The 27,969-nt window shown below is 36.5% G+C and overlaps 1 protein-coding gene across 16 annotated transcripts in view; it reads right to left on the bottom strand.

The window, feature by feature from the left end:
* Positions 1-27,969, bottom strand: part of Hdac9 (histone deacetylase 9) — an 824,691-nt gene that overhangs the window by 140,302 nt on the left and 656,420 nt on the right. For all 16 annotated transcript variants that reach the window (XM_076941980.1, XM_076941976.1, XM_076941988.1 and 13 more), the window contains 4 exons: positions 9,031-9,086; positions 8,699-8,786; positions 3,226-3,345; positions 2,816-2,913 (listed from right to left, as the gene is read on the bottom strand). In XM_076941980.1, the coding sequence (XP_076798095.1) occupies positions 2,816-2,913; positions 3,226-3,345; positions 8,699-8,786; positions 9,031-9,086 (362 nt within the window). The remainder of the gene's footprint in view (positions 1-2,815; positions 2,914-3,225; positions 3,346-8,698; positions 8,787-9,030; positions 9,087-27,969) is intronic.

Below are 27,969 nucleotides of genomic sequence, written 5' to 3'. Positions count from 1 at the left end.
TGGCATTCTCTGAGCAAATGAATGGACGTTTAAAGTTACAGGTAGCGTTTTCAAGCTTCTCTGGGTTCATTTAAATTTGGGTCTTCTGACTCTTCTTGTTTCTGCTCTGACTCAAGTCAACAGAGTCATGGATGAACTCGGCTACACGGTCAGGATTTCTGGGCAGGCTTTGCCACAAAGGGTTCCTGAAAGTCTTGCATTTTGCTATACTTGCTGTACTTTAGGACATAAGAGAATACCAATGTGGGAAGACACACAGGCTTAGAGGGTAGAGCAAAGATCTAAGTTCAAACCGTGGCTCTTCCAGTTAGCAGTACTGTGACTTACACTCAGAATTTTAATCAGTCCTATTTTTGTTGTTGTTGTTGTTGCTGTTGTTTTGAGATAGGGTTTCTGTGTAGCTGTCCTGAAAATCACTCTGTAGACCAGGCTGTCCTCAAACTCACAGAAATCTGCCTGCCTCTGCCTCTCAATGGCTGAGATCAAAGGTGTGTGCTACCACCTCTAGGCTTGTTCACCCTAATTCTTCTAAAGTTTCTAAACTAGGACCTGTCATATGAGACTTTATTGTAAATAGTCAAAATCGGCTCATAAATGGTAACCTTGGAAATGTATCTTAGTTTAACTCAAATTATATTTAAGAGTTTTAAAATTTTTCTAAAAACACTTATGAAAGCACTAACTTTACTGTTCAATTATTTCAGAGATGAATGCTAACTGCTTGGCACAAATAACAAACCATCTGCAATAATTCAGCCATTTCATTTTAAGAATGAAGTTCAAGGTAAAGACGGAAATGCTCGTCTATATACAGTCTTCATCTTGTCATAGAGAAAGAACATTACAGAAACCTTGGGGGTAAAATACACGATAAATGTTGATACAATTCATCATTTTACTATGAATATCTTCACCGAGAATGAGGCTTCCTTTGCAAGGATATTTATCACAGTCAAGAAGCAATTAAAAATTAAGGAAATAGAAAAAATACACTGTTTACATGTTCTCCTACTTCCATACTCTATACTCAAACATGAATACCAGAAACATTTTTCATTTAAATGCTGGGGAAAATAAAATGGTCTTAAGGTTAGACTCTTACTATTTTTATTATTAATTATTTTTAAGCCAGATATTGTGACAAAAGACTTGAAGTAAACAACTTGAAATGGGAAATGCTTATTCTAAGGATTCAGAAGTTTTCATTCATGGTCATTTGAGAGTGTGTAGTACAGAACATCATGACTAAAAACAAGAAGAAAACTGATCACATCACAGAGATCAGGAGGCACCAAGAAAAAAAAAGTATATTATAATTTCAACACACATCTATAACAACAACAACAACAAAAATAGGACTGATTAAAATTCTGAGTGTAAGTCACAGTACTGCTAACTGGAAGAGCCACGGTTTGAACTTAGATCTTTGCTCTACCCTCTAAGCCTGTGTGTCTTCCCACATTGGTATTAATTATACTATATATAATAATATTATATACATGTAATAGTTATCATTACATATATATGTGGCATGCATGTGTAGTATTATTTTTTAAGTCCATTTGACTAAATGTAAATTTTTGAATGTTAATAGACAGATAGATGATAGGTAAGTAGATAGATAGATAGATAGATAGATAGATAGGTGACAGTATCTTAGCTACTTTTGTATTGCTTTGATTAATGGCTATAACCAAGGCAACTTATAAAAGAAAGCATTTACATGGGCTTATATTTTCAGAGGGTTAGAGTCTACAATGATGTAACATGCATGGTGGTAGTGACCATGTATTGATCCTCAAATAGGAGAACCACAGAACTAACTCAAAAGGAATGAGTCTTTATACTCACATCAAAGAGTAAATGGTGGATGAGTTTGTTTTCTTTGAACATAATTTCATTTAATAATATACAAACAGATACTAAGTGTGTTTTATTATTCTGTGGTTGGAATAGTAAATGAACCAGGAAAGGTGCTTTATGTTTTCCCTTTTGTAGACAAGTTATTTTAGTGAACTGTTATAAACTCTCCTGTTCATCCAATGTTATCTGAGTTTAACTACAAAAGTGTCCTTATATGTTACTGCAGGAATTAAAAACTGCAGCATGTAATTTTCATAGTTGTTTAAGAACTACATTTTAAACTATAACAATTCCATTAGCTGAAAACTCTATCATGGCTATTTTTTTTTAACATTTATGCCTGGAAATACTTGTGGATTTGTTATGAATGAGTCAAGAGAGTAAGCAATTCATTCAAAAAGTGTTTCTTGTATGCACTGTATGCAAAGGACTGTGGTGATAGGAATTCAGTACTTTCTTGCTCTTAGGCAACACAAGTGACAGAATTTACTCCCAGACAAGCTGAAAACAAACAATGAGCTAATATTTTAGTGAGAGCAGGAAACATACAAAAATCTTTCACTATTAGATGGGTTAGCCCAGACCAATGCAATAACTTGATCGGTCCAAAGGGATTTTTGTTTGGGAAATGCTTGCTCTACAAAGTTTCATAGGCACTAAAGGTCTTCTCTGGACATTTAATATGCAAATGCCTATTTTAAATCACACCTATTATAATGGGCAGAAGTTTCTAGACAAAGTCAACTAATAATAAATTTTTCCCTTTTGGAGTGAAGGTGAAGCATGCCTTAGTCACAGACCTGTGTAAAGGCAACTAGGTCTTGTTAACCATTATTTTCTTACAAGTATCTCCACAAGGCTTTGTCTTGGTACTTTACTCTAGAAATTTACATTTCTCTTTCACATTTGGTGTTTTCTAAGGTGACACTTTCAGAGAGAAAGAAATACCAACCTGAATGCTTCAAGATACTCAACATCTCCCATAGGGGGGTCAAGGCCACCTGTCCAGGCAATGTTCACATTGTAGCCTTCTCCCAGACCTACTCCAACCTGGGGAGAGAAAAACACACCACTGTGGGTAAGGACTGGAGGAAAGGAAAGAAACAAAGGGGTGGGGGGACAAGCACATGGGAGCTCTTGAAGTAAACATCAAACACAGCGTCAAATCAACCCAACTCTGCTTGACAACCAGTGCTCTGGGTTATGCACTTGTTCTGTGCTGGTTCTTGGTCCTGTGGGACGAGTGGGTAATCTGGTGTAATTTAAAACACCAGCAAAGGACAAGAAAATTAGGGGTAATCACGCAATGCAATTACCTGCGAGATACAAGTAAAAGCAGGGCTCTAAAGAAATAAACCGAACCTCATTCGGGGCTCCACTGCCAGGGAAAAAGTTCCCTTCATCATAGCGATGGAGTGAAATGTACAGGATGCTGGGGTCAGCATAAAAGGCCTGCTGTGTACCGTTTCCATGGTGAACATCCTACAGGGAAAAGAAAACAGATGACAAATACTGTCACATCTGACTCTGGAGACAGTTCTCGTGATTTCTGTTTCCCTCTCTTCCTACCCCACCCTTCTTCACATTTTCTGTCTTCTCACCCTGTCTTTCTCTTTCTCCCTTTCAGGCTACTTCTACACCACCCCCTTTACTTCCTGAACTTTCAGGCAAATTACCCTTTAATGCTCTCATTTAAAAAAAAAAAAAAAAAAAAAAAAAAAAAAAAAAAAAAAAAAACTGGCTTCTAAAAATCAGGAAACCACAGCGAGCATGCCCTGGAGACTCCAGATGAGCAGTCGCTGAGAAAGCCCAGTCCTTCGGTACAATTAGATATTTATACACCGGCGCTTTGTACTCTTTGCTTCAGTGATGGAATCTTGCATCCTGTTTTATGGAGGAATTTTATGACTTATTAACTGCCAACAGTTCATAACCCCTCAGGCTTAATTAACTAGCCTCATTGGCCTCTGGAAAAAAAAAAGACTAATGTTTAAACTACAAACTAGTCTTTTTCAGGTGGATCTCTGGCTTACAGAGCGTTTCCACAATTCTTGATAGAACGTTAAAACCTTAACGTGTATGCCTTGGTTTGCCAAGTCCCACCATTAAGGTCAAAGGCTTTGCAACCAGCTGAATAAATGGGCTTTCTTGAAGTATTCAGTTCAGTTAGCAATCCCTCAGCAGTTAGAGCCACTTCAAAAAAGATGCCAGATGGGAAAAGGACTTCGTAGTACATTTCGCTAAAATCATGACAGCAAAAGTAGAATAAACAGGGGTATGAGCTCATTAGCTGCTAAATGATTTGGGCCAAAGCAGAAAGATGGCACAGGGATTTATGCAATCCAGTCCAATCTGTCTCACGGATACTGATTGTATCATGGCTCTTATCCCAGCTTCCTCCCTCAGATTTCTGGCTTTCCCATACTTCCTCAACTTCCTACTAAAAAAAAAAAAATCCTATAATCAATGAATGAATAAATAATTTATTGGACATTTGTAGATGATAATAATTCAAAATTTGATAGTTCTATTTTAATATAGATACATATCAGAATTGACATGAAAACAATAAAGAGAGTAACATTTTTAAAATATCCCCATTAAGAAATCCAAGTGTTAAGAATTTCAGTTACTGCATTAAGATTGTCTGAAGAAAAGACAGAGACAAGTATTGAACACTGAACTACATATTTTATGCAAAGAAAATTTTATACTATTTACATACATAATTATAAAATCTTTGGTTCTTTGTAACTAAATACATTGGACTTTATTTTATATCAGTAAGTTTTATAGTTTTCAACAGTGATGCCTAACATTGTTAAGTAAGCATAATATTAAATACCTTGAATTAATTACTTAAAATATATATAGGGTATATGATATTATCTCTATTCTGAAAAATAAGAGAACTGATGTTCAAAGAGTTTGTATAAATTACTAAGAATCTATAGACAGTATATTGTTAAATGATTCTTGAATCCATTTACTGCTGCGAATGCTAAGTTAAATTGTGTTCTTATTTTTTTGATCCTCTTAGCAAGGTCTTGAGGTGAATTTTTTGGAAGGTGGTTATCCTCCTGGATGATAACAGAATCCTTTTCTTCTCCAATCTCCAGCCCCCAATTCCACTAGGCACTTCCAAACTCTCCTTACAGTGAATGCTGAAACCCTTCACCAAGCTTGCTATCCATCCTTATGTTATGTGCATATGATAATCCCCTCCTTCCTTGTATAGCACATACAAACCCCAAAGTAATCAGATAATTATACTGCTCAGGCAGATAGCAATTATCTCAGAAACTTGTTCTAGCCAAAGACAAATGCATCAGAAAAAAATATATTTATAACTTACTGAAAATATACTAATTTCCGGATTTCTGAATATTCAAAATAAAGGAAAAGATAGTACAATTATTTTTTATGCAAACAAAAATGAAACAATTTAAGTCTCAGTGTATTTTGTGCTAGCTACTAGATACCTAGAATATGTTAAAAACATTAAAAACAAAACAAAATAACTCTTAACAAAAAACAAGCATAGAGAGGCATCTTGGCTTCCCCTCCAGCAGCAAGAATCAGGATTGCTTGAATATAAATGAATCCAGAAAATAAGAAAAAAAAATCCCTACTTTGACTACTCTTATTTCTCAAATGACTTTGGGAAATTTTATTTAAAAACAATTGGAAATAAAAATGATACTTTGTCTCTGATATAAAATCATCTGCTCTTCCAAAATGCTTGAGATGAGTGTTGGTTGGACACATTGTAAGCAATGCATCTAGACCACAGCAAATTAAAAAAAAAAATCAGGGTGATATTATATTTATAAAAATACATAAATTCATCCTAATCCTTAAGCAATGCTAGATTCTGTATTTATTGTCTAAGTACTTACAGATAATATGAATACACACAGTCTGCTGTTGGCAACAACTAACATCACTGTCCCATTTGCTACTTATTCTATTTGTCTTGAACACTCAAACTACTGACTGCTTAGGAATCATCTGAGCTTGTTTCTCCATAGTTACAAATATATATTACACTAAGATTTAAAAAAACCTTTTTTTGTGCCTCTGAGAAATTACTATAAAAATGAAATGAATCGTCAGAGCCTTAAAATAAATCTTGCACCTAAGATATATTTAGAACTGTGGAAAAATGTGTATTAATACTTAACTAGTTAAAACATACACTATAAAATAGACTAATTATAAGAATTTAGATCCTCTATATTTTCATGCTTATCTAAAAATGGCTGTGAATAAATTATATATTTGTCTAGTTAATAGCATCCTTTATAATTGTGTGGGGACAAAGGTCTAAATAGTTTTGATCAGCAGTGGTATCTCCTAAAATATAAGGACATTTGAAATAAACATTTCATTATAAAGGAAAAAAAAACACAAAGCTTAAAGAGAATTGTGTTCTTCCTCAGTTACCTTCTAGATCACATTACCTAAAATTTCTACCCTCGGGCAGAAAAGCCTTCGTGGACGTGCCCCACCCTGATCACACTGCTCTGCTCTTGGAGGTGGAGTAACGAGTGCATCTCCTCCATACTCTCCCTAATGATGTGAGCATCAGGGAAAGAAGGGAGTAAACCGACTTCCCACAAGATTGGAATCACACCTGCCTAACATGCAAAGCACATCTGTGTTAGGCCCTGTCCCAGATGAAAGCTGAGCTGCACCACCGGCTTTGTATTTACTTGGATGTAAAAAAGTCCAAAGTAGCAGTTAGGTGATGGGGTGACCCTGCTTGTTAAGAGCCCTGGAGTCTATGTGGCTAGGGAGTCTGAAGGGATGAAGGTGTTTCCCCACTGAAGACCTTTCATCTCTGTAACCTGTGGAGCAGACCTATTGGTCAGTGACAATGGATGTCTCAGCATCTTGTGACACTTTAAAACTTCCTTCTCAGCATCTGGAAGAAACAGGAATTTCCTCAAAGTACCTATCCTGCAGCTGCAGAGCTTGGAAGACTCGAAAGTAAGAACGTGTGGGGTGGTGATGACCTCAGAGGCCGCCCTTTGGTCAGGACTTTATACACTGAGAGGATCTGAAACAAAAACTTCTCATCTGTTGAAGCCGCTGGGAAATGGGTATCCGCTATGGACTGGGTAGTGGAGTAAAATCACACTCAAAGCCCAGCAACTTACAAAAAAACTGACTCTTTAGAGTCACCAAGTCAATCAATTTACAAATCATGTCAAATTATCTCTGCAGTCAGACCCAAAGACTATACAGCTCAATGAATATCTATGCAGTTAGACTAGCCTGTGCCTCTTAAGAAGGAAATGAACAACTAACCGATTATTTTGCCCACCTCTCAAATTCTTGGCTCTTCATTTGCCATCTTTTCTTCAAAAATTTAGGCTTTTATTGCTGGCTTAGTACTTATAAAACTACGAGAATACATATTTTTTTTAAAAAAAACATAAAATATTAAAATTCTTGCAAAACTATTAATTACTTAAAATTTCATTTTGAATGTATATGAGAAAAATAGGTATGGATGTCTTTATTTATGCAACGTTGCAAGAACTCTGCACGGTTATATCTCTAGCCTCAACACAGCTCATTTAATAGTGAACTATGACCTACATTGAAACTTAAGCATGTTTTGAAAACACGTGGAAAATTAGAATTCAATGTTTTTCATACGGAAGTGCCTGCAGAAAAGCTAATAAAGATATTTATTCTAATCAAGCCATAGAAGTGGTTGTCAGTCCTCCATTTTCTAAAGTCTACCTTTTCTTCTAAATATTCCTTTATATGACTTTGTTAGTAGTCTTTCCACCCTCTGTGGTTGCCCACTTAACTAAATCTAATGGCTGGGGGCTGATGCCATGACTTCCAATAAGATTTAATTATGAGTGCAGATATGAACAAGATTTAAACTATTAAGCCTTGCACTTAAAAAAAAAAAAAAAAAAAAAAAACCTCTAGCATATTTTGCCTTTAAATCTTTTATCACCTGCAAAAATTAATTAAGTACAGATGCAGCAGGTTTGGCTTGGATGCCAGGGTTCATTTCCTGTCTATACTTTGTCAGACAACCTATTACACCTCCTGGTGAAGTGCAGGCAAACTGAAAAGGGGGCTCATAAATCACGATTGGCTTTCCCTCGCCCTTTCCTGGGTTGGTCCTTTTTTGTATGGTGCAGCTCTCCAGCTCATTATTCTTGAATACATTTTAGACAAGCTGCCAAGTGTCATCTGCATTTAAACAAACCATTTGTTAAACAAATCATAACTATTGTGTAAGAACGAATCCTGCTAAAAAGCAGGAGGAATCCTATGCCTCCAATTTTTAATCACTCAGGGTTCCTGCATGGAGTCATCACAGATTGGCATCTGAGGCCTGAGATCTTTTCACAAAGAATGCTATGTTGACTAGTTTTAATAATACCAGTGTTGCACAACAAGGAATGTGATTGCTAACCAGGAGAAGTGGCCAATTGGTAACCAAAGCAACAGCATCCCTTCCAGTACATCTGACTATTTAAAGTCTATATTCTGTAGGGAAAAGTAAATTCAGGTTCTGTTGGGCTATTTAACTGTGGAAGTATCAATTCATTTAAGGATCATAAAAGTTGCCCCGATCTGCGCCTTCTTCTCATTAAATTGCAGTTAACACCATGAAAGTGAAACGTGAATGTTTATGGTTTCAGAACTGCAATCCGGGGTTTAATGAGTTTCCACATTCAAAGGAAACACACCCTTCAGTTGTTTGCAAGTGCTAAAAGCAAGACAACCATACAGAGAAACACACATCTATTCCCTTTTATCTAGAGTCACTGAAAATGCAGCCCTGGCCAGGCATACATACCAGATCTACAATCAATATCTTGCTTATATTTAGTTGGTCTCTCAAGTATTTGGCGGTAATTGCAACTGAATTAAAAAAGCAGAACCCCCTGCGGAATAGAGAAGAACAGAGAAATAAGAAGGCAAATCATCCAGGAAAACCATTATAAATAATGTTCAGAGCATTTTTTTAAAATGCTATATGATCTCTGAAGCCATAAATCTGCTTCTGGGAGTACCTCTCGAGAGTTTTCAGTCCATCTGCAAACAATTAGAGGCTTCAGAAACATGCACGGGGCAGGTGACTGCCAGGAACCATGGCACTTGAAGATGGCAGTGGGCCCTGGTACTTACATGGCTGCCGATTCTTCAGCATGATGGCCTGGGGGCCTCACAACAGCAAACCCATTCTGTAAGCACAAGATAGATTTTCAATAGCAGGACAACACTGCTTGGATCGCTACAGCCTGTATTGATAGCATCACAGACACACAAAGAAGTCTGATGTCTTTCTGACACACCCAAGCTTGTTTCCTTGCCCTTCTCACCTTGTCACAAAATCAACTGAGACAAAATATGGGATCACATCACTCAGATCCTGTCTCATATAGGACCATACTGAGGCAGAAAAAGAACAGGGAGTTGGGAGTTGCACATGGCTGATTGACAATCATCTCAGCCGTTAGACTCATGCCATTCACTTGCAAGAGCAACCTCTTATTTTCTAACATCAACATCCTACAGAGAGAAGAAATCCACTCTTGGTGTAGGTTTGAGTCAAAGTGCAGAAAGACCAGGAAAGATCCAAAGTGAAAATTCCTGACCTGGGTCCCCTCAATGGTTATTTCCACTCCGGTGTCAGCAAAATGATAAATTTACACTCGCACACGCACATAGACACAAAAGAAACCCCGGAAAGGTGAAAAGGAGAACAATAGAAAGCCCATATTTCTTCCAGTCTATAAATTTAGCTTGGATGATGGCCAAGGCTTGCGAGTTTATTGGATTCCCTAAGTCAATTTCTAGCCCAAGTTCTGGAATTTTATAAAGAATTCCAGAGCTGAACAGCAGTCAGATATATCCATGATCAAGAAATGCCTTAACCTCCAGGTTAGTGGGCATGCATCACAGAGAGCTGACGAGACTCCAGCACAAAGGCAGGGAGCCATAAATTTTTGAAGGCTGCGCGCTCAGGAACGATGGGTTGTCTGATGTGAAAAAATAATCGTTTATCACATGGTTCACATCGCTTTTCACTTTAGTATGATTTGAGGAGCATGCTCAAAAAAAAAAAAAAAAAGAATGCTTCCTTAACACACAATCCATAAATTTCTAAAATAATTTTATTATACCTCAAAAATTTTTCCTTCTAAATCTTTTCCTAAAATTGTAAAGGTATCAAAAAGTCATTCCCCCTTGATCTTCTTGCATACAGACAATCTTTGTTATAATAACTTATATCTGATGGGTAAGTTTACTATGTGTTTTGATGAATTCACATAATAATCACTTTAAAGACAAATTAGAAGTCGCTATAGTTTAAATGTATCTTCCTGTGAATTGGAAATGTCATCCTTCGGATAACTCTAGTATGAAGTAGGGCCTTACATGGTGGTTCGGTCATGAGGTCTCTGTCCTCATGTACAGAAGTGTGCTGTAGTTGAGTGGCTTAGAAATGGGCAGTGAGGCTTGCTACTGAGAAACACCAAGTCAGACTTACTCTCTGTCTCTTGCCTTTTCCTCACGTTATGACTGAGGACTTGACTATGTGCTAGCATTGCATGTGGTTAAATCACTTTTATTATTTATATATTAATCTGTAGTATTTTGTTATAGCTGCAGAAAATGGACCAAGAAGAAAAATAACACCACACTAATTAAACTCCAGTGATGATGATACATTCCCTATCCGTTTCTTTTTTTCCCACACTTTTCTTAAGCCATTTATGCTTTCTCTAGCCTTTATTATAGAAAAAGGAACTGTGGATGGGTAATAAAAAATAATAAACACTGAAATTTAAGGATTATAAGTTGCTAAATATTATTAGAATGAAGAATTCTTAAAAATCACAGTAAACTCACTAAAAGTCACTGAATTAAAGTGAGTACAAGGTAGAAAAGCACAACGCACATGCAAAGACCTTTCCACGAACACTGCCAAAATTATCTTCTTCCATCCTAGAGCCAAACATCTGAACAAGACCTGCCTTTTGCTTTATAAAATTCTGTAGTAACTACTACCATTCTGCTTCAATTTCAATAAAAATGCTGTCTTATGACAAAAGGTAGTGTTTACTTAGTATGAAAAAATAACCAACAAACAATATGTATGGAATGTTATAAATCAAATAAAAAGATTCCCCAATGATAAAGCATATTTTATATTTCTACTATATGCTATAAAGGAGTTTTACATCCATATGAAGCCTGTAAAAGAATGCAAACTTTTTGTAAAATAACTTTCCTGTATCTACTAGAACATTTGGAAAGAATCTATGCTCTTTGAATTACTAAAGGATATTTTCCCCTAACTAAATTTATTAATTGTTTCTAAAGCTTCTATGTAATACGTCATATTTAATTTACAAGTATAGAAACTGCTAATTATCTAAATGGTCAGCTAATATTCTGAAAACAGTGAATAAATCATGGGCTACTTAACCATGTAATACCTTGACAATAGATTCACTTGCCTATCTCAAGGGTACTTCAAGTTAATTATTTAGAAAATAATGCACCAATCCCACAATCTCCTTAACAAGGCAATGACACCATGGTGCCTCTATTACTTCAAGTCAGAGGCCAATAAATTCTCTGTTCTGGCTCTCCATTTCACTGTAGGTCACGACCCATTCCCGATGATTGTATTTTGAAAAATTACTCAAATTTGTGCTCTTATTCTAATATCTTCTCCTTTGATATCGTGCTTTGCTGTGTCGTGTTGCAGTACCTTGCACATGGGCACAAGCATTCTGCCAAGAAGCCACACACTCAGTCCTTCCTTAAGGATGTTGCCTTTGTAGGAGTTGGTACCTTGAAATATCCATTCAGTATCCTCATTTCTTCACATTCTGATGCATGTTATTAATAAATGTTGATGCCATTTCCAATCCTCCATTTAGACTGTCAGTAGGGAGAGCTTCCCCTTCATGATTTTTATGAAAAGCAACTAATCTCCCATGACCTCATCATCTTTCCAGAGAAAACTTGAGCTGATCTCCTAGGTCTAATTCATTGACCTAATTCAATTTCACAGTGCAGCATTCATCCACTACCATGTTCAATTTCTCCATAATCTTGCTTAGAATTTTAGGCCACAGTTACACTTACTTCTTTCCGTACACTGTTACCCTGTCCTTTCTTCTTGCCCATGCCATGTCCTCATGCAATCATTCATGCTGCTAGAATTAACTATCAATCATTTTTCAAAGTTCTGGAGGCTTCCCGACTGAGCTCTAGCAGGACTTTCTTGTGGTCATTGCTTAGTGACTTTTTACCACAGTCTCTACACAGCCTTTCTCCTGGGTCCTAACAGTAGATAACTCTGGTGTCCTTTTCACTCATTAGAGGGTACTAGCCCTATTGGGATAAAGCTCTCAGAACCACATATAATCTTTACCACTGACTTATGTCCAGTGACTGGGAGCTAAATTTTCAAAGCACGATCTCTGAAGAAAATCATACATTCAGTCCTTTACACATTTTCAATCATGTTGTCCCATTTCCCTTCTTATGTACTCAGGCAAAATTACAAGTCTGATAAGATACAACTCACACCTGCTCTATCCCCGAATCTATCTAAGCACACATAAAAGCCAGATGTCTGGTTGTCCTTTAAAGTTATAATCTTCAACTCCAAGTACATTCCTCAGGAGGCTGGAAACCACAGCACATTCTTTTATCAATGAACCAACTGTCCCTGACTCTCACGAGTCAGTCTAGCTATTTTCCTTTTTCTTCAAATTTTCAATAACCCCTAGCTAACTTTTTTTTAACTTCAGCTGAGAAGTTGTTCTGATTCCACCTAGAAAAGAAAAAAAAGCAAGTAGAATAAAATTTTCACAGTCTCCAAGTGATGAATCCGCTCACCTACTCTCAGCAGTCCTTGTGGCCGACTTTTCTATCCGGTTTCCTCCCACACCTATCCAGGCACAGCTGACTATAGCTCTCCTTCCTCTTTTCTTCCTCCTTCTTGTGTATCAACCTTTTGCCACTTGAGTAATTTTAATTAGAGAAATTGTTAACTTTCTCCTTTTGAAGAAACAAGACAGTAACTTAAAAAAATATATATATATATATATATATATATTTTATTTACATTGCCCTCTCCAACTTCAACCTTATTTCTCCTCTTCTCCTAGTCTCACCCTCACAAATAACTCTCCCCATTACCTCCCCTCTTCTCCTCAGAGAACGGGAAGCCTGCCTTGGGTGCCATCCCATTCTGGGATACCTATCTGCAGTAGGACTAATCTCATCCTCTCCCACTGAGGCCCAACATGGCTGTCCAGTTAGGGGAGAGGGATCCAAAGACAGACAACAAAGTCAAAGACAGCCTCTGCTCCAATTGTTAGGGGACCCACATGAAGACAAAGCTGCCAAAGCTACGTATATGTAAGGAGTCTAGGTTCTGTCCCTGCATGAAGAGATATAAATTTAATGGACAGTATGATGGTAACAGGAGTTGAGACTTTAAAGGGGAATTCATCATGAGGGTCTTTTAAAGGAGAGTAACTTCCTGTCTAAAGAGGCTTCCTGCAGCCTTTGGCTTATTTGTTCTTCCTTCTAGCATCTTGGAAGCAGAAGGCAGCTCAACTCAAGGGTTACAACCGTTGGTTTGACTTGGGCTTCTAGGACCTCAGAGCTAAGAGAAGGCCTATCTACATTCTTTGGGCTACTTAGCCTGTGGAATCTTGCTTTAGCCAGAGCAGAGGAAGACAATTTTACAGTTCTGGTAGGCACTATTTCTGAGTCATCTCTGTTTGTTCTGATGCACCACTTAAGGTGATAACTGGAGTTAGTTTCTTTGATTACCTTTGATTATTGTGATATGTCTGCAAACCACACCACCAACTTTCTGCTTGTCACCATGTTCTCTAATCTGATATTATGTTTGATAACATAGCAAGAGTTCAGTAAATAAATTTCTGGGGAATGGTTCAGTGGTACAGGATGTGCTTAGAACGTGCAAGGCCATGGTTTGAATCTATCACTGAAAACAAATAAAAGAATAAAAATACATTCAGAGTAGATGGCAAACTGTTTTATCTTCTGTACCTGTTTGTCCAGTCTGGCCTTGAATTCAAGTTCTTTATTCTCACAAAAGTTAGCAGTTCAGCCTTTTAAAGTCGCCATAGACCTGCTATAGGAAGTCTCATATTACGTTGGAGGTCACCTTTTAGGATAGATTTCCTCAGAAATGCAGGAAATATTTTGGACCTTATGATAAATAAAATCTTTGTGCTATGTTTTCAAAGTGAAATATATCTCACAGGCAGTTGTGTGCAATGCTTGGGCCCAAAATAGAGCCACCATTTCTATTTGGGGCTGCAATCAAAATAAAGGAGGCAGGACTTAGGTGGAAAAAGTAGGCCACTTGAAAGGCACCTGATCCCTGACTCTTTCCTCTGTCATCTTTGTTCCTAGATGCCCTACGTACAGGGACTTTCCCGAGACCAGCCTTTCTAATACGACACTCTTCTTTGGCATGACCTATGTAGTGATTTGAATATGCTTGTGCCGGGGAGTGGCTCTATTAGAAGTTATGGCTTTGTTGGAGGAAGTGTGTCACTGTGGCGGTGATCAATGAGACCCTCTTCCTAACCATGTGGAAGCCAGTCTTCTCCTAGTGGCCTTAAGATGAAGTTGTAGAACTTTCAGCTCCTCCTACACCATGCCTGCCTGGACACTGCCATGCTCCTGCCTTGATGATAATGAACTGAACCTCTGAACCTGTAAGCCAGCCCCAATTAAATGTTGTCTTTTTAAGAGTTGCCTTGGTCAAGGTGTATATTCACAATAGTAGACTCTAACCAAGACTGTCTAGCAACATGAAGACAGAGCCCCTGGACTGAGCCCTCCATAACTATATGCCAAAAAAAAAATGTTTAATTTAAAGTAAATTGTTCTTCTTGGGGGCTGTCAAAATGACAAAAAGATGATAAGCACATTTTGGTTTGATGAACTAGGCTGGGAATGACTTCAAATGAGCATATTAATATTATCTAGATACTCTGAACTTCTTGGCAAGTGACTCATTTATTATTTGTCTATTTACCTTCATAATTGGCACCAATGATCTGTTGTATGTCCTACTGTGAAACATGGTTTCCCTTCATTTTAAGCATATATCACTTCAATTTATATTTTCCAATTCATCTTTTAATACTGTTCTTAAAAAACAGTAATATACTAGTCATAGAGTATAGCTATGAAAATAAGTATGGCCATATTGGTAAACTACTGTAATTTCAAATTTTTTGAAAGGCTGGGATAAGATGGGGTTTGTCTGTTTATACACAAAGAATGGAGAATTAAAGAAAGAGAGATAGAGAGCGAGAGGTGAGGGAGGGAGAAAGGAGGAGGAAGTAAGGGAGGGAGCAAAGGAAGGGAGGGAGCTAAGAAGAAAGGAAGAAGACAGGAAGTACATGTATTGTGCAGTGATTTGTTCTTTTGTACTATCATGGTTATGATAAGAGACAATGATTTTGCTGGCTGGTGGTGGGTGGCACGCACCTTTGATCCCAGCACTAAGGAGGCAGAGGCAGGTGTCTCCCATGAGTTTGAGGCCAGCCTGCTCTACCGAGATAGTTCTATGACAGCCAACACTACACAAAGAAACACTGTCTCAAAAACACAAGAAATGGAGAGAGAGAGAGAGAGAGAGAGAGAGAGAGAGAGAGAGAGAGAGAGTTCAACATCATTTGGAGCACTGTTGTTTTGGGTGATCCTTTCCCATTTAATCTTTGAGTACGTAAATGGTCACAGCAAAAATTAGCAATGTTTACTCCATTCAATTTTGATTTATTTTCTAATTTTTATCCCATGGAACTGCTCTTTAATTTACATTTTATTCAAACTTGTAAAGACCAGGTTGTTCATCTGAGCAAATGCATACATACTTCTTGCTGCTGTGGGCGGACGCCAACTTTACAGTGCTAACACTGTCAGTGAAATAATTCAAATGTTCTCTTTTCCAGTTTCCTCTGTAGTTTTGAATGACCTAATAAGAGAGCTGTTTATCGCAGTAGTTTATCCCCACTAACAGTAATTGTTTACATTGTAAGTTCTGAGTAAGAGCATGCACCTGCTTTGCTTTTGGTGTTTCAGTTAGTATAAAGGAAACTTCTCAGTTAAAGCAAAGAAATAAAGTGGGTTTTGGTGTCATTGTGTAGAGAAATATAATTGTTCTATATAGCCAAATGACATTTATAATATTGCCTATACATAAAAATGAATTTGAGGAAAAGAATTCTAATCATTTTAGACTAGTCTATTTTTACAATTGATAAAATCTACATTTTTCTTCTGGACAAATTTATCAAAATGTCAACTTTATTTTTGTCTTCCTCACATACAGAGTGAAATTTTCTCTAAGCAAATAAATGGAAGGCAGTTAAAAAAATACTAAAATCACTTTAAACCTTCATTTCTTACTTCACATAAGCTCAGTCCATTGCTATGGTAACTGTGGTGGTTTGAATAGTTATGGCCCACAGACTCATGTATTTGGATGTATAACCCATGAGGCACGGCACTATCAGGAGGCATGGCCCTGTTGGAGGAAGTGTGTCACTGTGGGGGAAGGCTTTGAGGTCTCCTATACTCAAGCTAGGTCTAATGTGCATATAGTAATTTCTGCTGCCTGCAGATAAAGATGCTGAAATCTCAGCTCCTTCTACAGCACCATGTTTGCCTGTATGCTGCCATGATTCTCACCATGACACTAGTGAACTAAACATCTTAAGCGGTGGGCCAGCCCCAGTTAAATGTTTTCCTATATAAGACTTGCCATGGTCATGGTATCTCTTCACAGCAATAGAAACCTCAATTAAGACAGTAACAGTGGGCACTAAATTCAGAATATGCAAAGTAACTGTTTATAACCATTGTCTCATAAGCAGTGAAAATGCACACTTTCATTTGCATGACACCACTGTGGCCAAGTAGGTAGTCAAGGAAAGGCAAAATGCTACCAATATTTCCAATGTAAGCTGAGTAACACAGTGTTCAAAGTCATGAAAATAAGAGCCCAGCAATCACTGATAAGATGACACGGGAGGGACACACTACATGTTTCATTTAGCCAGTGTGGAGCCTCCCACAGAAAAATGCATATTATTTATGCACATCAAGAAAAAGTTAACTTAATGCCTCCATAACACCCATATGTCTTATTGGTCCCTCTTTTTTTTTCTAGATTAAAATAAAGATATGATGGTTGCACATTGTTTTTTTTTTTTTATAAATCCTCAATCAAATTTTAGGTTTTTTATTATTTTAGATAGAACCATATTTTGAGGACACAGCAAACTGTTTCCTGCATAGCATTAACCATAAACTATCCAAATATTGACTGAGCATTGCATACCAGCTGATTCAGATGTGGTTTTCAGAAGTTCCATTTCAGCACATTGCTAACTAAGAACTTGGTTTTTACCTCCTGATCTTACATAGTATTACTGAAATATTTCTATATGTACTAAAATATCAGTGCTCAGCGAAAGTGTGTATCCAGACCAAGCACAGCTTAGAAAATTTTTGCAGCACATATTTCCAAGTATCATCTATGTGATGGTTGAATTATTACCTCCAGTGTACTGGTTGACCTGGAGATTGATATGCCATGCTTAATGTGGCTGTAATAGGTCACTGGAAGCCACACGCCCAGCTAAACCAAAGAGATTATACTGAAACATGACTTTGCAACTCACTCTTTAACTTTTCAGTCTTTACGGGTTGTGGGCTTCATTTTTTTTCAAGAGAACTTGTTTTGAATATTTAAACCCATGATGATGCTCTGTGATAACTATACTCATCCAGTATGTCTGATTATGATTTGGAGGTTGGGGTGGGGGAGACTGACTTAAAGCAGCCAGTCCTGAAATATGTAACACTATGCCAAGATGGTCCATGTTTTCTTCTCTTATATTATCTTGATCATAAGTAACTTTAAGAATACCAATTAACCTATCTTGTATACCAATCTTTTATCTGATAGAGAAGAGGAAAAGAGAGGGAGGAAAAGAGAAAAAAACACACACACACACACATAGAAATATACACACATAGACATACACACACATACACATACAAAGAGAAAGTGAGTGAGAGAGAAAGAGGTGGGGGGATTTCACCCCATTTATCTCTTTATTCAGGTGAAGTTGAATAAAGCCCAAAATATCAATCATGATTCTTATAGAAAGTCAAGTTACTTGAAGTTCTTCAATCTGTGTTCCCTTCCAAAATAACACTTGTACTATTGAGATAGTGGGAAGAGATTTCATTCAGTGACTCATGTGATACTAAAGAGAGTGACATGGGAATTCACTCTTTTACTTAGCCTAGAAAATCTTTCATTGGAAATTTAAATGATGTCATTGCTGCTCCAATTGCATGCAAGGTTTTGGCCAAGATCATACACAATTATTGAAGGAAACGCTACTTCCCTTTTGTTAATCTCCAATACTTTATTTGCGGAGACACATGATTAGAAACCTACTCAGTGATAGAGAAATACGACATCCTTCTTTTGTCCTGTCTTACTTCTTCCCACATTCATATTTACCTTGTAAACAGCAATTGAATCAGGTTCTACTTTTCAGGAGTAACTCAGGCATAGCCATGCAGCTGATGAGTTGCTAAGTAACCTAGTCTCAAGTAGACATTGTCTATATCACTTCCCATAAAACTCCTTGTTCAGTACCAACTATGGACCCTGGACTCATTCTGAGTTCTTTTCCTTTAGTTATGCTAATTTCTGTTATGAGATATGGCTTCATGTTGATTATATTGTCGCAGCAATTTGATTTCTAGATTTAATTTCTAAAAGTTAAACTCTACCCACCTAGACTAATGAAATAATTTGCATTTTAAAGTTATAGATATTTAGCTTTCCCTAACATACAAATCTTTATGGAAAAAAAAAGAGGCCTACTGCTCAGTATGTCCTAACACTGTGCAAACCGTTTATAAATTTTACATCCAAATTAATAAATTATAGTAAACTTTCTGGATAGTCTTGTACTGTACGTCAACAGAGTGCACAATATTTTGGTTATATATTAGCACAGCACTTAATACTAGCTAACTTAGCCTTCAAAAGACTTTCAAAAAGAGGCGAATTGAGCTTAGAATCAATGTGATGAATCCACAACCTTTGAAGAAAGAAAAAAGTTCACAAAGACTGTTGTAAGCATACTAGAAGCTGGAGCGTTAAGGGAGGTGGGGCGAGTTGCCAAGAAAACAATGAGGGACATATGGGAATCACATTTTGTTTCATTGACTAAGCTCAAGGGAGGCAGGAAAATAGGAGCCCAACATTAGCAGTTTAACTGGATGGTGCACCCCAAAGCATATGCCCAGATGGCAGCCCTTCTCTCTGAGGAATCCTGAAGGAAGAGGCATGATGACAGCACTGGAAGACAGGGTTAAGGCAGCCTGGCATCTGTGGTCTATAATGCCCACAGCCTTGAGCCTGGCAACACTGTGGCCTCCCAAGGATGAAACACACTCATGAAAACCAGGCTTCTGGGAAGGAGACGAGCCATCTGATGATGCTCATGTTACATGTAATTTAAGTTGAGCCTTTGCAAAAATAATAACAATGGATCCACTATGAAGAAGGTCTTGGGAGGGAGGAAGTCATCAGGATGTGGATCTTGGTAAGGCAATAATAACCTACCAAAAGCAATTTGTTTAGTTTATCAATCAGTGGTTGAGTTTGACTCATAGCCCAGCAATTCAATTGCTGGAGATATATATATATATTTAAACATGACTGATTCTTGGACCAAAACTATCAGGTATTTTTCATCATGTAAATAGAGCTGTATTATGGAAAACTTCAGGGGAAAAAAAGAAATTGGGGCAAAATAATTTTGTTGGTTTCTTTTTTCAGAACTTTATAAAGAAGGATAAACACATCCTTCTAGGAAAATGACAAAAAATAAGAATAGAGATGACCAAGCCCCAATAAAAGACTATGCTAGATAAATCAGGATAATAATCACCAAATGTCACAGAATTGGATTTCTGTTATCATTGTATTCAGTCAACAGCCATACTGTTGGTTTGGGTATCATTTAGTTTATACAAACATTTTTGGTAAGTTTAATGAAATTTCAGTATTGTTATATCTGGTACCAAAACATGTGGATGATTTTCATTTTGACCATGATTGCTTCTTGCATTGAATTCTCATTGTGTAAGACCACACCCTATAGGAAAAATAGCTACCTACAAGTAACTTTGAGCAATTAATTAAAGTTAGGCAATTAAGTAAAATTTTAAACCACAGAATTTAAATCATAGCATTAAATATGTAATGGTGAGTATTCTTAAAGTATACCAAATGAATTTTTCATTTTACGTGGAGTTTGCATGTATGTGTGTTTGAATATTGGTTTGTATGTGAAATTTACCACTATATAAAATTTCAAAGGTTGTACAATACTTACTTTCTATGAGTGTGTATGGTATGTATTATTCAGATAGTGGTATAAAAAACAGTTTCTTTTGCAGAAACTACAACAAAACTGCAACAATCACCTGCAATACATATAAATCCGTAGGAATCAAATTTAATACTATCAAACATAAAATAAATATCTTGGAATATATATTTATAAGGTATTACTTGTTCTGTATTTTAAGTATTGGAAAAATGTAACAAAGCACTAGAAAGCCTTGTATATGGATGCTAAATTTGATACTAGAATTTGTGTTGAAATTTGTTTCCTTCTAACTTATTTTTCAAGTCTCATTAAGGCTTTTACTAACAGTGTAAAGTAGGTGTTAGTGGGAAAACTTCTGCCTGAAGGAGGAGCATTTGGCCTTTGATTGGCTTCACTAATATACAAGCAAACAGCAAAAACGACAAACTAAAATTGAAATATTAGCTATCAGAAAAGCAGATGGGTAGGAAGGAAATCTGGAAGGAACCAGACTGCATAGCCAGATAATAATTTGGAGCAAGGAATCTGAGTGACAGGCAGACTGGCCATTAAAGTCTCCAAGATCTGGTAAATGTTTGCCACTTTGTCAGTTCTCAGATATGTAAACCAACCTACAGTGGCTTAGTGAAGAATTGTGGAACAAGTTAGAGCGCCTTCCAAAGGCAGATGAGAGAAGATCCTGAGGTTGCTTGTGCTCACAAGATTACTATTGTGAGGGGAGGCTGCTTTTATTCTCAGGTGTTTTGAAAGATGATTAGAAGTAGCCATGCAGACATTCTCTTAGTAATGCATTTGTTTATTCTTTCATTTGAGATGAGGAATCAAAGAGAGAGAGGAAAATTAAACATATTTCCATCCTAATCTCTGATATGGGTCTTTTGTGAGTCTGACATGAAGAATTTTCAAATGAAAAAAATTTGAGCATCCTCATAGGTATGGATTTGTTTTAAAATCCATGCCTGATTGGAAGAAAGAGAGATGCACAAGATTTTCAAACACAGCAGGGTAACAACAAATAACCAAATAAATAAATAAATAAATAAATAAATAAATAAACAGCTATAAACCTCATTTACAATCTTGGGACACAAAAAAATGTCAAAACTAGACTTGAAACAAACAGTCTTTCTACCCTTTGCTGGTTTCTCAAAAGACAATGCCTAGCATATAACCAAATACCACAAGATATGCAAAGAAGCGAACAGTAACAAAAGAAAGATGCATCATCAACTGAAAAATAAAGTACAGACCAATTTCAAATATTTTTAAATCATAACACACAAAGTTTGGGAACATAGGAATGGTGAAGAGAAAAAAAAGATTATAAAAAAGAGGGACCCATGAGGAATCAGTAAATCGTATGATGTGAAATGAAAAAAACAAAAAAACAAAAAACAAAAAACAAAACCCTATTTGCAAAGGATGCATAGCAGATAGGAAGGGCATGAGTGAAGCCAGCAACACAGAGCTTAAAGACTGGTGAATGGAATTATCCAAAAAAACAGAGAGGAAATCAAGACTGAAGACAATAAACAGAGCTTCAGTGTCTAATGGAAGAGCATGAAATTTTCAGATGACACGCACAAGGAGTCTCAGAAACAGAATGGAGCAGCAAGTGCTCAAAGAAATATTTGTTAAAATTTTTGTTTTTATCAAAAACAGCAAACCACTGACAAGAAACTCAACAACTGTCTAGCAGAAGAAATACCAAGGAAATTATTCCCGATATAAAAATCTCTGGAATATGAAGATAAACAATTTTAAAGATAGATGGCAATAAAATATTGTTTTAAATGATCAATAATAAAAATGACAATGACAGCTCTGATTTCTCAAATAAAAAGGAAAAAGGAGATAACTGTGCAAGTGCATTTAAAGTGTGAAATAACTGTCAACATAAAATTCTAAGCCAAAGTTTATTATTCAAGGGGGGAAAACACATTTTCTTATGAATGAAGTACGAATTTGATGTCAATAGACCTGCAAAAAAAGGAATGTGGAAGGAAGTTGTGCAGGTTGAAAAGAAATAGTACCAGATGTACATATGTCTAGGTGTGCCCTAATAAACACAGAACACTGGGGAGATTATTTATGTGGGTTATATTAAAGGTTATTTTTATTTATATGTTTAAACTTATCTACTCTCTACCCTTCTCTAGTCCTACTCTCTCTGTCTTCTCTTCTTTCTCTCTCTCCCTCTTCCACCCTCTCCCCTTTATAATCCAGCATAAAAATTTTAAACATTTAAAAATCATTAGATGTTTCAGGAGTATTGATGATAACTTAATGTGTGTATCTATAATCAGTGTAAAACAAAAATGTATAATATAATAATATATATCAGGAGGTAAAGAGAATTATACCATTATAATTCTCAAAAATATGAAAGGTTTAAGTTACAGAAGATAGTTTTTTGACCCTAGAAGAGTCAAACTACATGCCAATTTTAAAGGACAGTTTGGAAAGAAATGGCACAACTAGAGACACTGAATAACAAAATTTTAGTTACTCTGTATCTAAGATGTCTGGAGGAAAATAAGACAGTATTTTTAATGCATTAAAATATATAAAATGTAGCTGAAGTAGTGTTAAGAAAGAAACATTTAGCCTTAAAAAGTCTTTATTGAGAAAAACCCCTGAAATCTACAAATTTAGCTACTTCTTCCTTTGCTAAAAAACAATTTCATGGAACTCAATGTAAGCAGAAAAAGAGAAAATATTGAAGATATAACCAAATGAAATAGAAAAAAATAAATTACAACCAACAGAGCAGCAGTTGTTGCATAGAGACAATCTATAAGATTATCACAGTTGGGAAGGAGAACACTAACATTCAGTCTGTTGTGAAAATTTTCATCTCTTTCAAAAATTCTTTCTCATAAAGCACATTTATGCTTAATGAACGACACAGATCTTTTTCAAGGCAATTCCTAACATAAAATATTCACAAATGGTCAAAATATTGTTGGAAAGGTATCTTGGTAATGATTTCATTCATGAGAGAACTATATAGAAATTAATAAATAACGTGGGTAATGTTCATTCTGTAGAGTACTACTATATGCAACTACATTGGTACGTCATTGTATCACCACGCTAGGTATGATAAGTCACAGCAAAATTATTAGAAGTGAGCTTTTATCTATTTATATATACATTATTAGTGTAGTTGCCACATAAGTGAATTTCTACACCAGAAAAGAAAACAGGTTGTGATGAAAATTCAGATTCCCATGCATATTGTTTTAGTTTGATTTCTGTTGTGATATGACACTGACCAAAAGCATCTTGGGGAGGAAAGTGTTAACTTGGGTTCCAGTTCCAGTCAGATCCCTCATTTAGGGAAGTCAGGGCAGTAAATCAAGGTGGAAATATGGAGAAACAACCTGGAGCAGGACCATGGAGCAACTCTTCCTACTATTTTGCTCCCTTGGCTTGTTCAGCTTACTTTTTATACAGCCCAGGCCCACATGCCAGAGCTAGCACCACCCATAGATGTCTGGGTTCTTCCACATCAACCATCACTCAAGAAATGTTCCAAAGACAAGGCCACAGGCAAATTTAATGAAAGTAAGTTTTTAATTGAGGCTCCCACTTCCGAGATAACTCTAGCATGTGTCAAGTTGCTGAAAACAAGCCATCACACATACCATATGGAGTTCTACTCAATATGCATTATACTCTGAGTGAAAAAAGTTATCGATTTCCAAAAATATTAATGAATTACTAAGCTGCTCCTATCTGAAGGAATCTACCTCGAACTGGGGATGACTGACTCTTATGGAGAAATCAAACTGATATTGATTTGTAAGTTTTATCCCTAATTGCTAACGTCCATAAGTCTTCAAGTTTCTATGCATGTGACTGGGTGGGAAAAATAATCAGTGGTCTTAACCAGTTGTGAACTTTGTGAGCTATAACAACATTGGCCTGACAAGGTGTGTCCACTGGTGTTAATGCTGCTATGAATGTTATGGGTTTAACCAAATACTTTATGATTGCATTTAAAGCCTGCTCCTTAAGATAAAACTCTTGCTTGATACCATAGGCCAAAACCCTGTGGTAGAATAGGACACAGGCTCTAAGGGAGAACCTAATACTTTTATTCTGCTAAATTGGGATAGCATCATTCTGCCCCTAAAGTGCTTATTTTTATATCTGTACATTCTTATCTGTCACCACAGAGTCTTCTTTTTGCAGTAAATGGTGTCTAACAGGGAGGACCAAGGTCAAGTGCAGAGACTATGTGGTACTTAGCCCTAAGTGGGGCATCTATATCATCCCTGTCCCTTCTTTCCAAAAGCTTAGGGATTATCATGAAAGATGGATGGGAAGGTTGTAAAATCCAGAGGTCGTGAATATGTGTGGTAAAACAGCCTTTGCTGCACATGAACTCTCAGTAGCAATGATTGCATGCACAAGACCTTCGTAACATCCAGCCAGCTAGAATCTCAGTATGGCTGCAGGAGGAGCTCATGAAGATGCACACCAATCTGAAAATTTATTGGCATCTGGGTGCTGAGGAAAGGGCAGTTTCTTCAAGCATGTGGCCCCTGTGGAGCTACTCCATGCCCACATAGGTAGTCAATTTTCCTAGTCTGTGATTTGTCATACTTTTGAAAAATAAAATTGTATTTTGATTAAAGTATAAGTCATCAATTTCAAATATCAGAGTCCTATCTAGTGAATATTTTTTCAACTTAAAAGCTTTTTTCTTGCGTTTTCAAAAGATAAAGCAGAGAGACATCCAAGATAAGAAAATAATAAAACATCATAATTGAAGAAACTCCTAAAATCTATAGGGAAGAAAAAAATTCCCAGAATAAAGGATTCAAATATGAAAAAAAATACTAAACAAGAAAGATGATAAACATTTGGACAGATCACGTAAGTCACAGATTAGTTGAACTTCTGACCTAAAACATAATTATTATTAGAAATACATCCAGCCATGCAATACTTATAAGGGGTAGATCCAGCTGTGCATGGTGACACACACTTAGAATCACCCCAGAAAAGAGGCAAACACAGGTGGATCTCTGTGAGTTGGAGGCCCAATGCGTCAAGATAGTGAGTTCCAGGATGCCTGGAGCTATATAGGCAGAGTACATCTCAAAAGCAAACATACAAAAAGCCAAGTGACAGGAGTGGGGTAGAGATCTAGGATATAATAGTGGGGAAGTTTTAAAGTAAAGTCACTGTAAATAATACACCAGGCAAATACTAGAAAAGGTAAGGAAAGCTGCTTCTGACATACAAATATTATATAGATACTGAAGGCAAAGTGATTTAGTCAAGTGATCATTAAATATCATGCATTTCTAAAGGGATATCATAACAATTTTTATACAAAATAACAGGTTTCAAAATATATAAAGTGAATATTAACTATTAGAATGAACACACAGGCCTGTCATGATATTGGAAACTTCAACTCGATACTTTCAAGTAGTCACCATGGAATCCTGAGAGGATCTTACAGTACTGTATGGAACAATGAAACAAAAGCAATTTATTAGCTCATTTTAGCCAGATATAGTGTCTCATGACTCGGATTCCTGTATTCGGAAAAGTGAGGAAGAAGGCTTTCTAGTTTGAGGTCGGCCTGGAGTACACAGTGAGATCCTTTCTCCCCCAAGACGAATCCAAAACCAAAACAAATAAGATCTTGTTCATTTTTAATCCCAGGACATAGAAAGGTGAGGCAGGTGGGGAGTTAGAAGTTTGAGGCCGACTAGAGCTACCTAGTGAGATCTAGCTTAACGTGGAATACAGTAAGAAACATTGTTCCAAAAACCAAACCAGATCAACCAAACCAAAATATGAGTACGTAGACACATAACTATACAAAAAGCAGACTGAATGCTTAAATATAAAAATCATATCTTTTAAAGTAAAATAAAAGGGAATATTTTGGTGGGTTCATGGTTTGAAAGTATACTTTAAACAAGATAGTAAAACAGGAAAAAGGAAACAAACAAACAAAACTCCAAAACAAACAAACAAACAAACAAAAAAACCCCCAGAAATTGTCATTTTAGAATATCTAATTTTCAATAATAAGACATAAGTCACCAGAAGAAGAAATTTATTACATTCACATATGGATAACACATATAACATTTTAAAATTTTGCTAAAATTAAATTGGAAATATAAAACGGGATAAAGAAATGCAAATTGTTTTATATTAAAAGAAGCTTGAATGGAAAATAAAGTTAAATCTCATGCATGGACTTGTGAGTATGCTTAAAACTCTTTTAGGATGGCTTCTGTAACACGCTTGACAAGCACTAAAGATCCAGGAGTGAGAGGCTCAGGAGCCTTGTGTGTGCTCTGCTGGGGACCCAGTTGGTAGATAGGTCTTTGGAATCTGTTTTCTACATGTTATCATTTATAATTTTTTTAAACAATTGGTATTTTCCTTCCATTTCTAAATAGAAGGCCTCTTCAGTGTCATTGAGTTTCCTTGTGTATTTTTTCTCTTTATTTTCTTAGTCCTTGCCCTATAGATCACAATTTACACTTTAACTTTTAACCATCAAGTTTAAACACTATTGTAATTTCCAAAATATTCAAAGGCCTTGTTTCTTATGTAATCCATTTTTCATTCTCTTTTGTGCTATTAATCACACAGGTTGTGTCTTCATACATCACATACCAGTTATAAAATCAGACTTAGAATATTGTTCTATATATTCATCACTTAAGAGTATTGAACAATGGCCAGGAGGTGGTGGCACATGGCCTTTACTCCAAGAACTCAGGAGGCAGAGGCAGGAGTAGGCCAATCTCTGTGAGTTCAAGGCTGCCTGCCACCTTGTAGAGTGAGTTTCAGGACAGCTACGCAGGGAAACCTTGTCTTGGAGGATTCTTGGCCATCATTCTAAAGTCTTTCTGAATTGTTCTCTCTTCCATTCTTAGAAGTCTTATCTTGTGTAGATTGGTAGACTTGATCACATCTAATTTTGTTTTTTTGAAATTCTACATACCTTCATTTTTGTTTTTGAGACTAAACACTTCCAATTTTGCTATCTTCATGCTTAAGTTCTCTGTTTATCTGCCCATAATTTATAGAAAGCCCTCTTGGCATTTTTAAATTTTACATTAATATGTATTTAACTTCATAATCCCTGCTTGGTCCTAGGTTTTATTTAGTGTATTATTTTTATTAATATTCTTTGTAGAAAATTATGTACTTCACCAATCTTTTAAAATGACTTTTGTTTTGTTCTGTTTTTTTTTAAATCATATTTGAAGTATGTTTGTCTACTAAGTCTGAGATCTGAGCTACCTTAGGTACACTCACTAATGAGTCTTTTATTACTGTATAATTTTGTGTTCTTTGCCTGACTACTTGTTTTTGTTGTTGTAAGGTAGAGTTTTGAGAACTTGCTTGGAAGTGTGCAGCTACTTATATACTCTTGGCCAAAGATGGTCCTCCTCTATTTAGCAAAGGGCATGCAGCTTCAGGAGAGACAAGGGTGGTGGGGGCTGAGAGACAGGGAGCCAGATGGGACAGAGGAACATGGAGAGGCGAGGGAAGTTGGGAACAGTGGACTAGCCAACCCTGGTGCTGGTGATCAGTGGGTGACAGGTGTTGCAGCCAGCTCTTTTCT

The sequence above is a fragment of the Arvicanthis niloticus genome, chromosome 11, assembly GCF_011762505.2.
Source record: "Arvicanthis niloticus isolate mArvNil1 chromosome 11, mArvNil1.pat.X, whole genome shotgun sequence".
Taxonomy (NCBI): domain Eukaryota; kingdom Metazoa; phylum Chordata; class Mammalia; order Rodentia; family Muridae; genus Arvicanthis; species Arvicanthis niloticus.
The sequence above is the reverse complement of the archived record's forward strand: the minus strand, read 5'-3'. Positions and strand labels throughout refer to the sequence as shown.